The sequence below is a fragment of the Cavia porcellus genome, unplaced genomic scaffold (assembly GCF_034190915.1).
Source record: "Cavia porcellus strain 051 isolate PalLab524CR breed Dunkin Hartley unplaced genomic scaffold, mCavPor4.1 scaffold_25, whole genome shotgun sequence".
Classification (NCBI taxonomy): domain Eukaryota; kingdom Metazoa; phylum Chordata; class Mammalia; order Rodentia; family Caviidae; genus Cavia; species Cavia porcellus.
In genome coordinates this window covers 36478278-36490818 of record NW_026947508.1, presented here as the reverse complement: position 1 = coordinate 36490818, position 12541 = coordinate 36478278, and the positions used below count along the sequence as shown (strand labels likewise).

At 46.8% G+C, this 12541-nt stretch overlaps 1 protein-coding gene across 2 annotated transcripts; it reads left to right on the top strand.

Annotated features, from left to right (window-relative positions):
* Window positions 1-3279: 3279 nt before the first annotated feature.
* Window positions 3280-12284, top strand: Dmap1 (DNA methyltransferase 1 associated protein 1). 2 transcript variants are annotated; one of them, XM_063236265.1, is made up of 11 exons: window positions 3280-3396; window positions 3562-3711; window positions 4244-4335; window positions 4594-4789; window positions 10133-10291; window positions 10406-10573; window positions 10798-10983; window positions 11106-11177; window positions 11475-11547; window positions 11661-11956; window positions 12170-12284. In XM_063236265.1, exons 2-11 carry the CDS (start codon window positions 3607-3609, stop codon window positions 12227-12229), a joined length of 1407 nt encoding a protein of 468 aa, XP_063092335.1. In that variant the 5' UTR covers window positions 3280-3396; window positions 3562-3606; the 3' UTR covers window positions 12230-12284. The 2 variants fall into 2 exon arrangements, with proteins under 2 accessions (XP_063092335.1, XP_063092334.1); XM_063236264.1 differs by having other exon boundaries at window positions 3285-3396; window positions 3602-3711.
* The last annotated feature ends 257 nt before the right edge of the window (window positions 12285-12541 follow it).

Here is a 12541-nt window from a genome sequence, read left to right as displayed (position 1 = left end):
AGATGACTCTCAAACCACTGATACTCTTTGCCTACAATAAAAATAAATTATACAATCATTAGACTGATTATAACTAGAAAGAAAGTTCAAAGTTTGACATGGAGAATTACTATAGTACAGTATCATTTAAACTCACATACGTTCACTTCTCTTATGTGAATGTTTGAGCACTGACCACAAAAGGAAGCATTTAGACAGCTCCGACTGTCCAAAGCCCTACCCCTTGACCCTCCTTTGCCAGAAGAGATGACTCCACTTGTGTTGAGGCTATTGGATGACACCTTGCACTCACTGTCAATAGAAGGAAATGGTAGGTAGTTCTGTGACAGACTTCTATTAACACCTTCTTAGATTCAATGAAATAAAGTATTTTCCATGAAAATACATCTCAGTGATGTTTCTGGAAATCCAGTGTGTCAGATGTGTCATGATATCCTCTCCTAAGGACAAGTTTCTTCATATTATATCCTTCTAGCATATTAAAGAGGAACTGTATCATTTGTTATTGACTCTGAGAAGCACATTTTTCACATTAAAATTATCATTTTTATTTGCAGTACTGAAGATTGAACCCAGAGCCTTTGCATTGAGCTACATCCCCAGTCATTGCAGAATTTTTATTTTGAGACAGGGTCTATTTAAGTTGCTAAACTGCCCAAGCTGGGCTTGAACTTGCCATCCTCCTGCCATAACCACACAGCATATTGATATAACACATATACTCCATCATGCCCAGCTTAAAACATTATTGAGCTGAAATCTATATAACATAAAATTAATCATCGTAAAGTGAGCAATTCAGTGGCATTTAGTATATTCATGATATTGCTGCTCCCCATCATTTTAACATCTCTAAAATGGCAATGCATTTTACAATCAAGGGTATATCATGTCTTAACAGACAATACACAAAAAATTCATCAAAATGGAATATAAATGAGGTGCATTTGTCAGTGAATAATGGCATTTTAGGTTAGTTGAAATATAGTGATTAGTGTCATACAATGGCCTTGAAATTTTGAGGCAACAGAAATCACATTTGAGTATTCTGTATCTTCCCAGTTTTTCAGTAACCCAAAAGGCTTCAGCTTTGAGGAAAAATCAGAGAAAGTCCAAAAATCCTCCAGTTGGTCTAGGTGGAAATCTAAGTAGATATTCCAGCTGGTCTCCTTGATCCACCAAACCAGTCATCATGCAGATCATCATGCAGATGGAATATGTAGCAAACCCAAAAGAATACTGCAGAAGCCTCAGGGTTTGTGAAGAAAGCCATGCCTTGTTTGGCAAAGAGCTAAACTTTCTTTCAAAAACTTCTTTCTGAGGAGCTTCTCCAAATGATCTATACTTCCCATCTTGCAAGTGTAGAAACAATTCAGAGAAGTGAGTCCGGTTAGAGGATGAAACTCCGTGCAGTCCTTTAAGGAGCTCATAGTCTTGGTGAGAAGAAAAGGAAAGGAAGTGATTTCCCTTAATGTAAAACTCAACTTACTCTTATGGACCACAATGTCCACATCTGATCTCAAATCATTTTGTATTCCGCCATTTCACCTGACACACACCACAAAGGCCTTCACATTAGTCAGAGTTCTATCACTGTGACAAAAATATCTATGATTAAAAAACCTAAGGGAGGAAAGGTTCACTTGAGATTGTAGTTTCACAGGTTTCAACCCATGGGTAGTTGCTACTTTCGGGTCTGTGGAGAACCTCATGGTGGGGAATTGGTGCCAGAGGAGACAGGGCCAGGAAGCAAAGAAAGGAGAGGATCAGTGTCCAAGTGTTCCCTTTAAAGGCACACACCCAGTGACTTAACTTCCTTCCAGAAGGTCCTGCCTCCTACAGATTTCACCAGCTTCCAGTCCCAGTTCAAATTTCAATTCCCCAGGAAAACTTTTGCTGACCTCACTCTCTAGTCTTCCACTTCATTTCCCAAATAGCTCTTGTTACCATCAAAAGGGACATTTAAAGTTGATGCTTAACATGCCTAGTGTTTATCTTCTACTAACTACAAGCTGCACCAGGAGGTATCTCTGATTCACCTTTTACATCCCCAGTCTATAATTGTGCCTGACATATAAATTCATTTGCCTGTTATTATCCCTGTCTTCACAGTAATGAGTTTACCAAGAGACATATTTATTAAACGAATAATTAGACTATTAATTGACTGTAAATAGGGTCAAGTATAGAGAAACAGAGCTTTCTCTCATTGCTCTTTCTACTTCTGGTTTCAAAGACCATTCCTTTATCCTGAGAACAACTATCGCTCCCAGACCTAGGTTTCTCCACAATCTATTTGGATCCACACAAGCATCAGGCCTCATGTACAGAACAAAGTTGGTACTGCCAGGCCTACTTCTCCAAAGTTTTGGAGTCTAGCCAGGCTTGTGGTATCTAGGCAAGAACAGGCAGCATTCATACATAGCTAGCTGTCTGGTCTTCTAGTGCCCCCATGAGGATCTCTGGCAGGTCTTGGCTTGGGGTCTGGCAGCCTTAATACCGTACAAACCTTACCCCATGTAGCACAGTCATTGTACATGTGCCCCAGACTTTGGCTGGCCGGTTTGCAGAGGCTGAAACTGGGAGCTTCTTCCCCTTTCCCTTCCGATCTTCCTCAAAGCTTCCACCGGTGTTTCTAGGGAGACCAGCAAATTTCCTCCCTTGAGGGATTATTTCTAGCTCATCCCTGCTTGGGGCTGTGGTTTGGGCTTTTTTGTTAATCAAACTAGTAAAGGAGCTAGCAGTACTTGAGAAATTCCAGGAAGCTGGACTACAAGAAAAACCCAGAGACCCAACCCACTGACACCTCCATCAGAAGAGGCACAAGGGTCTGGAGCCCATCTGACACACACCTCCTCCCCATCAGCCTGTTTCATTCCACTGCCTCATACATAGCACTTAATGAGCATAGTGACACAATGAATTAATGGTATTAACTATCATTGGTTTATTTAAAAATTTAAATGTCCCAGGCACTGTGTGAATGGTTTACATAGATTGTCGGTATTTCATTTAAGCGAGAACTATTACAATTAAAATTCCGCACATGAAGAAAGACGTTCAGAGAAATTAAATGACTTCTCAACATCACAAAGCTCTGGGCACTTTTTCATTGCATGGAGCAACACACAGGGTACCCGCCACAAAGCAGAACGTGCATAACCACGAACTAGCATTCATGTGAAAGGACTAAACTGAAATCCGCCCCGCACGGCCACTACCGAGCTCTCGCAATGCGTTTCCCGCCGGATCTGTTTTCGTCTCGCGCAGTCCGGAAGTGTTTCTGTGGGCCTCGTTTCTAAAGCGCACAATCGGAAGTTTCTGCCAGTGGCTTCACGTTGTTTAGGGAGCAGCGGTAGAGACCGAGCGTAGGGACGCCGGTGCGGAAGCGCAGGGGTAAGAGAAGAAATCTGATGCGGTCACTAGGGAAACCCAAGCGGCAGGATACCGATACAACCCCGACAGACCTGGACTATCTTCCTGTGTGCCCGCCTCTTCACCCTGACTCCCCTTGGGTCTGGAGTGTCCCCGCCCTCTGACCTGAGCCTGGTCCCTCCTCAGGCACCGACTCTTGACCCAGGTGCACCCCCCCCCCCCTCAGGCGCGATGGCTACGGGAGCGGATGTACGGGACATTCTAGAACTCGGGGGTCCAGAGGGAGATGCAGCCTCTGGGACCATCAGCAAAAAGGACATTATCAACCCGGACAAGGTAATGGGGGCACCTGAGAGCACTGGGTAGGGGAACAGATGGGATGGGACGGGATGACAATGGAAGAGATGGTGGTAATGATGGAGTGCTTCACCTCCAGTGAGATGCACGATTAAAAGGTGTGACAGAACGGGATAAAGAACATGTATTATCATTCTTAATGAGATGATGGAAGAGGTGGAACACCGTGGGAGATGGTGGTGCCAAGTGTGGGAAACTTCCAAGAGATGAAGGGAGGAGAATGTGGCATTCCTAAATTATTGGTTAGGGGAGTCAAAGACATTGTGACAGTCTGGAGGTGGGGAAAGGATTTTCTGCTTTGATAGGTCAGAGCTCTACTCAATGGGTAGGAGTGGGGAGAATTAGGAATTCTAAGAAAGTTTCTCTTCTTTATAGTGTGTCATAATTATAATGAGTCATTATGTGTGTCACTGTGCCTGTAGGTGATGGTTTTTTCAGGGATTTTGCTGGACTACAGAATTTTCAGGAAAGAGGGGTCTAGGCTGTGGTTGTTTTCCTGTGGTTTCATTAGAAAAAGTCCAAGAAGTCATCAGAGACACTGACCTTCAAGAGGCCTGAGGGCATGCACCGGGAGGTCTATGCACTGCTGTACTCTGACAAGAAGCAAGTATTGGAACCCCCAGTCACTTGTGCTCCAGCCCCTGGTCCACCTGCCATATTTCTTTAACTCCTGGTTTCCCTTACACCACCCCCCACATCCCCTTCCAAGCTAGGGCCCTTGCTTGCTTGGCAGGATGCAAGAGGAGCCTAGATGTCTTACTCTAGAATGTTACTTGCTCAAGGACAGATCAATTCTTTGGGCCCAGATGCTCTCTACACCTTGTGATTCTAGCATTCTACCTCCCTAAACCCCTCTGGCAGAGATGCACCTCCACTGCTACCCAGTGACACTGGTCAGGGCTACCGCACAGTGAAGGCCAAGTTAGGCTCCAAGAAGGTTCGGCCTTGGAAGTGGATGCCATTCACCAACCCAGCACGCAAGGATGGAGCCATGTTCTTTCACTGGCGTCGGGCAGCAGAGGAGGGCAAGGACTACCCCTTCGCCAGGTTCAATAAGGTGAGCTACCACCATTCAGACAGGCCAGTGCTGGCCACCTGCTCTGTGCCACTTGCAGGAGCCTTTCAGTCTCCTAGCATTGACTCCAGAGACCTGCTGAAGCCCAGCCATGGTTACCTACTCAGTCCTTGAGTCATGTAAATACAAAGTGGGACTTTGGGGGTCTATGCCTGTGTGGGTCTGTCCTTTCCTGTACCTATCTTGGTTTTTGGTGGTTCCTCTTGACCTTTCAAATATTGCTTTTCCACAGAGCTGTATTGTAGGTACTTTATTCCTAGTTTATACTTTTCCTGTATTGTATCTCAGTGTGGATTTCAGTTATCCTTTATAAGCCAGTGACCCAAAGGTAGTATCTCCGGATATTCAAAGCAACTGTTTCCACATATTCAGTCATTTACTAACATCTCCTTTTGAGTGCACCATAGGTACCTCACATCGAAGAGGTACGCTGGAGCATAATTTATAATCTTCCCTTCATCCCCTGCCCCACACCTGTTCTTTAGCCCAGCACATGTTACTATTATCCTTGCAGGTTGCCCACACTAGAAACTGGGGAATTACTCATGTCTTAGCCTTCTTCCTTAGATCTCAACAGCAGGACAAAAATAAGGGAAAACAGACATCAAAAGTGTAAGGAAATAAATTGGATTATGTCAGTTAGTAGCAGTGTATAAAACCAGAATATGAATTGATATGAAAAAAGATAGGGAAATTGTAGTTGTGGGGGAGATCTGTTTTAGATGAGGAAGTCAGGGAAGGCCTCCGAAAAAGTAGCATTTGAGCTACACCTCAAATACATTTAATCATGAAGCAATACATCTAAGTGATATCTTGATAGATCTCAGTGATGTATCTAATTTTTAAGCCCTGCTGATTCTGTTTCCATAATAAATCATATCTCTGCCTTTATCCATCTTCTTTTTTTTTTTTTTTTAAATTTTGAGGGTAGTAGAAATACAACAGAACAAGACAGAACAAAGCCAATCAAGACAGTGTGGTGAAATTGGTACAGAACTTCACAGCAGGTTACTGGGATAACAATAATAGGTACTATAGTATATCTCATAGTTGTCTAGCCAATTAGGTATAGCGAAATCAAACCAAAGACAGAACATTATAAAACCAGTTGAAAGAGAATATTGAATAGAGTAAAACAGTTAAACATAATGAAACAAAACAATGAAAACAACAGTTGCTTTCAAACAGAAGAAGGAGATGCCCCATATTTGCTATATTGCACACAGTCATTCTCCTAAGAGATGCTTAGACCTCTGTCCCCAGTTGCTAACTGTTTGATTCACAGCCTGTGCACCAGTAGGCTCACAGACGCTGCCTGGGTCTCTTACTGGCTCATGCTGGAGGGAGGCGCTTACCAAGAGGGCTGGTGAATTGCTTCTTTGTGCAGCAGCCTGGGTCCACCATGGCTATGGCCAGATCTCTGGGGCTGCTGACTGGGTCCCCTCCTGGCTCACATTGGAGAGAGGCACTTAGCAAGAGGGTGGGCGAATGCTTCCTTGTGCAGCCACCTGGGTTCCAGCATGGCTGTGGCCAGATCTTTGGGGCTGCTGACTGGGTCTCCTTCTGGCTCATGCTGGAGTGGGGAAGTGCTTACTAAGAGGGCAGGCTAATTGCTTCTTTGTGCAGCTGCCGAGGTTCCACCATGGCTGTGGCCATTTCCTGCCTTTATCCATCTTCTAGGTGAGCACCTTTACCCAGATTTTCCTGGCCAGTGAGAGGCAGAGCTAGACTGAGCTAGGAGTTCTTAGCCCATGATTGTACTTGATGACCTCCAAGTTGGGGCAGCTTGGAAGAATTTAGACTTAGCACAAAAGGCTTTAGACCTAGGACTGCAAGATCCAACTTCTGCCCTTAAAGCTAGATTATTCAAGCATACTTGTACATCTTCTCCTGGACTGCACACAGATTTTACAGACTGAGCATGGTCAAGTGTGAATCATTACATCATTACTCCCAAGATCTCAAAACAGCTTTTCCGTCTTCTAACCATTGTCCTTAGGCCCCTCAGGGCCAGAGGAGAGAGGCTGGGAATACAAGATAGAAAAGAGATAGTCAAAAGATGAGTCATCGACAGCAGTGGGAGAGAAGTCAGATGAGACAAATTGAGGTGCAGACAAAAGAATATTCATTTTGTATTTAGTAAATATCACTCCATGCCAAGTGAAAGCGTAGGCATTGAGGATACATGAATGAGCCAGATACATTGTCTGCCCCCAGAAACTCCTTATGGCTTAGGCAAAGGGTGGAAAAGGAGGAAGCAAATATACTATAGTGGGATACATGTGATATTGGGAGAGCCTGAAGGTCACGGAAGCTTCCTAGAATAGTTAGAGCCTGAGAGGCCCTGAAGGGTATCTCCAGGCAGTATTAGGAAAGGTTGTACTTTCTGTCAGAAAGAACAACACAAGCAAAGACATAGGTAGAAATGTTAAGTGGTAGGGGGTGCTAGGGGCATTTCTGTGCTTGAAACCTAGAACCCACAGTGGGGTATGGTAAGAGCCTGAGCAGTCAGCAAGGGCCTCTGCTCAGGCAGGGCCTTGGTAGCAAGGCTCAAGAATTCGGGCTATGCCCTGATTGTCCATGGTAGTAGTCACTGTTTGGGTTTTTTTTTTTGTTTTTTTTTTTTTGTTGTTGTTGTTTTTTTTTTTTTTTCTTTTTCTTGGAGTGATGGCAGGACAGTCTCTTTTATAATGTCCTAATTATTTTTTCCTGGTAACTGCTGGCATTCTGAAATAAATACATGGGCCTCAAACTGCTTCCAGTAGCCACTGACAGATTTTTATAGGAGTAGTGTTAGGATAAGATCTGAGTTTTAGAAAGATTTGGTGAGTAGAGTGAAGAACGAAGTTTTAGTGAAATGAAGATCTATTCCTTCCCCCAGGTTCCCCTCTCAGCAGGGAGCTCCCAGCTACTCTTGCTTAGGCCAGAATCACAGGAGCTGTCTGGGGTGTCTGGGGCGCAGCTTCCATTGTGTGTCAACCCACCCACTGCTTCTGCTGCCTGAAAGCCTCAGTGTGCTCCATCCTCCGCCTTCCACTGTGTGGCTTTCACTCAGACTTCTCCGTATCTCACCTGTGTCACTGCCAAAGTCAGCCAGCAGATGGCCTGGACTCTTGTCTCACTCCTCCATCCTCACTGCTGCCAGGGTAACTGGTCTTTAATACAAGTTTTACCCTTCTCAAAACTAACTCCATGGGCTCCCTTCCTCATAGGATGAATTCCAGACTCCTTAGCAGGGTGCACAGGTCTGGCTGCTGCTGACCTGACAGACTTTCTCATGCTTCTTCCTAAATCAGCCTTTGTTTCCCACCATGTCCCTAGTTGCCAGGCCAGCACACATGAAGTTGTTTGTTGTCTGTCCTGGTTGTGTCCATGCTGGCCCTTTACCCATGCTTGCTTCCCCCCTCTTCCCACACTACTACGTATAACTGAACTAGGCCTCATTTCGTCTTTGACTCTTTCAACTTGTGTCCCCAGACTGGACTCAGTGTCATACTCTAAACATAACTTTTTGTCATCACTATACCATACTATGCTATAGTGATTATTTCTTTTAAGCTGAACCGTGAGCTGGGAGGCAAAGATCCCACTGTGTCCCTAACATAGGTAGAGCAGCCGATGATAAATACTTGTTGAATGAATGAAAGAATGACTTCCTTACATGGCTATAAAATCCTTGAGAGCAGGATTGGCCATCAGTTCCTAAGGTATGGTAGTTTTTACAGTTGAATGGAATTAAGTGCATAGTAGGGATTTGTAACCAAATCAGGCAACTAACAGAATCTCCAGATGAGTTGTACCTGAAGGAGATCAAAAGGATGAGAATGTTACTTAGACAGAGGTATTCAGAAGTGAGAAGGCACTTCAGGCAAAAATAGGTGATAAGGAAAGTCTGGTATGTTCTCAGAATCATCAGTCATTTGGCTGGCACTTAGGGACCATGGGGGACAGTGGCTATAGAAGGCTAGATTATCCACTCATGCTTATTGGTCAATTCAGTGAGTATTCACTAATAGCAGTGATGTACAGAGCCTTAAAGGCAGAAAATGAACTGGATAACCCTTGTTTTGAGGAGTCTATAAATTGATCTAAAAGATATTTTATCTTAGAGGTAGGAGACTTTGAGGGGGTTATGTATGACATATTAGACTGGTCAAGGTAATAAAATTATTTAAAAAAATAAGAGATAGTAAAACCTGTGCTTCTTCAAATTATATTCAGCAGTGCAGTTACCATACAAAAGTTTTTCATTGCCTCCTCTCAAATCCTATTCTTACCATGGACTACTGCTGTCAGCCTGCAAACAGCATTGGTCTGCACCATGCACTTTAAGTAGCACTGTTCAGAGTGATCAAATCTGCAGCCAAGATTTGAAGAGTCTTGATTGAAAGAGGACTGAATAGAAGGAGCAAGACTGATGGGGAGGCTGTCTGATCTAGGCAAGTGATGTTCTGGCCTAGAACATGGCAGTGCAGAGATTTTGGGAATAAAGCCAAAGGCTTGGTGAAAAGAATGAAAGATGTATCTCAGATCCCTGGCTTGAGAAACTGGATTAGGTGACAGTATGTGTATTGAGGTCTAGACCGAGGAGATGTGAGTCTAAGGGAAGATGATGAGTTAGTACTGAGCAGGTTCAGCTTGAGGTATATGTAGGAGGTCCAGCAGGAGGGTCCAAGAGGCAGCTGGAAAGTGCTAATTATTATCTTCAAAGAGAAATTTCACCAGTTCAATCTAGCATGACTCCTTTTTTGGGTCTTTACCTGACAGAACCAACTTATAGTTATGTTCTTTGTCTCAAGGAAGGCTTAAGGGATGGGGATTGGGTTAGGACAGGAAGGGGTTTTGGCAGGCTGCTTATGTTGAAATAGGATTCAACCCAGGTTTTTGTTGAGATGCTCTGAGGGAGCGACAAGTCTCACTGTGGCCACTGGGTGGCAGTGGTGCTTCAGTTTAGAGTTACTTGGAGTAGCCTGGTGCATTTAGCCATCTGCCTGACTCCAAAGTTGACCTTTGGACTCCACAGAAGTGCTTACAAGTGGGCCCCTCACCTTTACCATGGGGGCAATAGCTGTGGCCTGTTACCAGCCTTTGGAGCTGAAGACAAGGTAAAGCTGCTCTGGGACTGAATCAGACAGTCGATAAGTCCTGGACATAGGTTCTTTCCTTACTCCAGGCTACCTTTCATAGGAACACAGGCTAAGGCTTTGCCTTTGTCCAACCCAGAGATTAACTACAAATAGGCAGGAGGGGCTATGGTCACAGAGCTGGAGCCCCCAGGCATGACATGACATGGGCGTGTCCTTTCTGTGTCCTCTGTGTCAGTAGACTGTACAGGTGCCTGTGTATTCAGAGCAGGAGTACCAGCTCTATCTCCACGATGATGCTTGGACTAAAGCAGAAACTGACCACCTCTTTGACCTCAGCCGCCGCTTTGACCTGCGATTTGTAGTTATCCATGACCGGTATGACCACCAGCAGTTCAAGGTAAGCTGTGTGCACCTGTGTGTATGCCCAGCCCCTGAGCCTGGTAGGCCCTACCTTCATGGCATCCCATGCATGTGCACCTGACTGTTTATCTCCGGTCTGTTCGATCCTCAGAAGCGTTCTGTGGAAGATCTGAAGGAGCGGTACTATCACATCTGTGCCAAGCTTGCAAATGTGCGGGCTGTGCCAGGTACAGACCTCAAGATACCAGTATTTGATGCTGGGCATGAGCGGCGGCGGAAGGAACAGCTTGAGCGTCTCTATAACCGGACCCCAGAGCAGGTGAGCCCTGGGCTCCTCATACCTTTCACCCAATCCCCAAAGCCATGCTTACTGCCCCCGTCCCCCATGTGCTCAACTCTCTCGCCCCAGCCTGTTGCTCTCATTGCTCTTCTGTAGCCTTTTCCGCCTCTTCCACCTCACATCCCTTTACAGATAGCCCAGCACCCTGTGCACCCTTGCTGCATATTACCCTCCCATGCTCTCAGCATCTCTCACCTTCCCAGGTGGCAGAGGAGGAATACCTGCTGCAGGAACTGCGCAAGATTGAGGCCCGGAAGAAGGAACGTGAAAAACGCAGCCAGGACCTGCAGAAGCTGATTACTGCAGCAGACACCACCGCAGAGCAGCGGCGCACAGAGCGCAAGGCCCCCAAGAAGAAGCTACCCCAGAAAAAGGAGGCTGAGAAGCCGGTATGGAGGGGAGCCAGCCCAGCTCTGCTTGGAGGATGGCACAGGGCACCATCACATACATGCTGGGGCTGATCTTGGCCCCACTCCCTGTGACACCTGGGTCTCCTTAACTCCTCCCTCAGGCTGTTCCCGAAACTGCAGGCATCAAGTTTCCAGACTTCAAGTCTGCAGGAGTCACGCTACGGAGCCAGCGGGTACGTGAGTTTCCTTTTATCTGTTTGAGCCCAGGGCTCCAGGCAGCCTGAGTACTACAGCTGTTGGACCTGGAGCAACAGGAGAGGTGGTTGTAAATAGAAGTGGCCTTTCCAGGATCATAGGACATGGCCAGGCTGCAGTCAACTTTCACTATATTCCATTTCCTGGTCCTCAGCAACCTCTAGCCCCGGTGCCAACTCCAGCCCCCTACCCCCCAACCCCCCACTGCCTTTAGCCCCCTTCATCCTCAGTCTCTCTGGGGAGAAGGCATTAGCTAGCTGTCTGGGTCACTGCAGATGAAGCTGCCCAGTTCTGTGGGTCAGAAGAAGATCAAGGCTCTGGAACAGATGCTGCTGGAGCTTGGTGTGGGTGAGTATGGGCTGGGCCTCAGGACACCCCCAGGCAGGCGAGGTGGAGGCTGGCTGGGCTGGGCACTTCACATTGTAGGCCTCATGTATAGCTGCATTCTGCACTGCCTTCAGAGCTGAGCCCGACGCCTACTGAAGAACTGGTACACATGTTCAACGAGCTGCGTAGTGACCTCGTGTTGCTCTATGAGCTCAAGCAGGCCTGTGCCAACTGCGAGTATGAGCTCCAGATGCTACGGCACCGGCATGAAGCACTGGCCCGGACAGGTGTTCTTGGGGGTCCTGCCACACCAGCAGCGGGCCCAGTCCCAGCTTCTACTGAGCCAGCAGTGTCTGAACCTGGGCTTGGCCCTGACCCTACCAAGGACACCCTTATCGACGTTGTGGGTGCACCTCTCACACCCAATTCGGTAAGAGTCCCAACAGCTGGGGAGTGTGCCCAGCCCTGTGAGTGGACACATGTACATGCCAGCTCTGCTCTCTCTGGTTCCTGCCGGTGAGAGGCTGAGACTGAGGGCAGGAGTGGGCTGACCAGTAGGTGTCACCTTCCTGAGAGTGCAGACACACACTAAGCCTGAGTTAGGCCTTGGGGCCACTGACTTGGGCACCTTCTGTCTCCTCAGCGGAAGCGACGGGAATCAGCCTCCAGCTCATCTTCTGTGAAGAAAGCCAAGAAGCCATGAGAGGCCAGCTTGGATGCAGGTGGTGCTGTGGTGTAAATAGAGCTGCTGACTTGGACTGGGCTGCTCACACTTCCTTTCCCACACTGCGGCCTCTGTGGGGAGGGTGGGCAGGCGGGCCCTCAGCTGCTGTCTGAGGGGGGTGGTCAGGGTTGGCCTACATTCAGGCTTTGGGCAACATCCCCCTAGTCCTGACAGCATGGCCCAATCCCCAGCCCCATTCACTGTGGTTTTAGGTTCCTGATGGCCTTGCACACAGTAATGCCTTCTGAGGTATGCACACCTCTCCAGACCTATGTGTCTCCAAAAGTATGC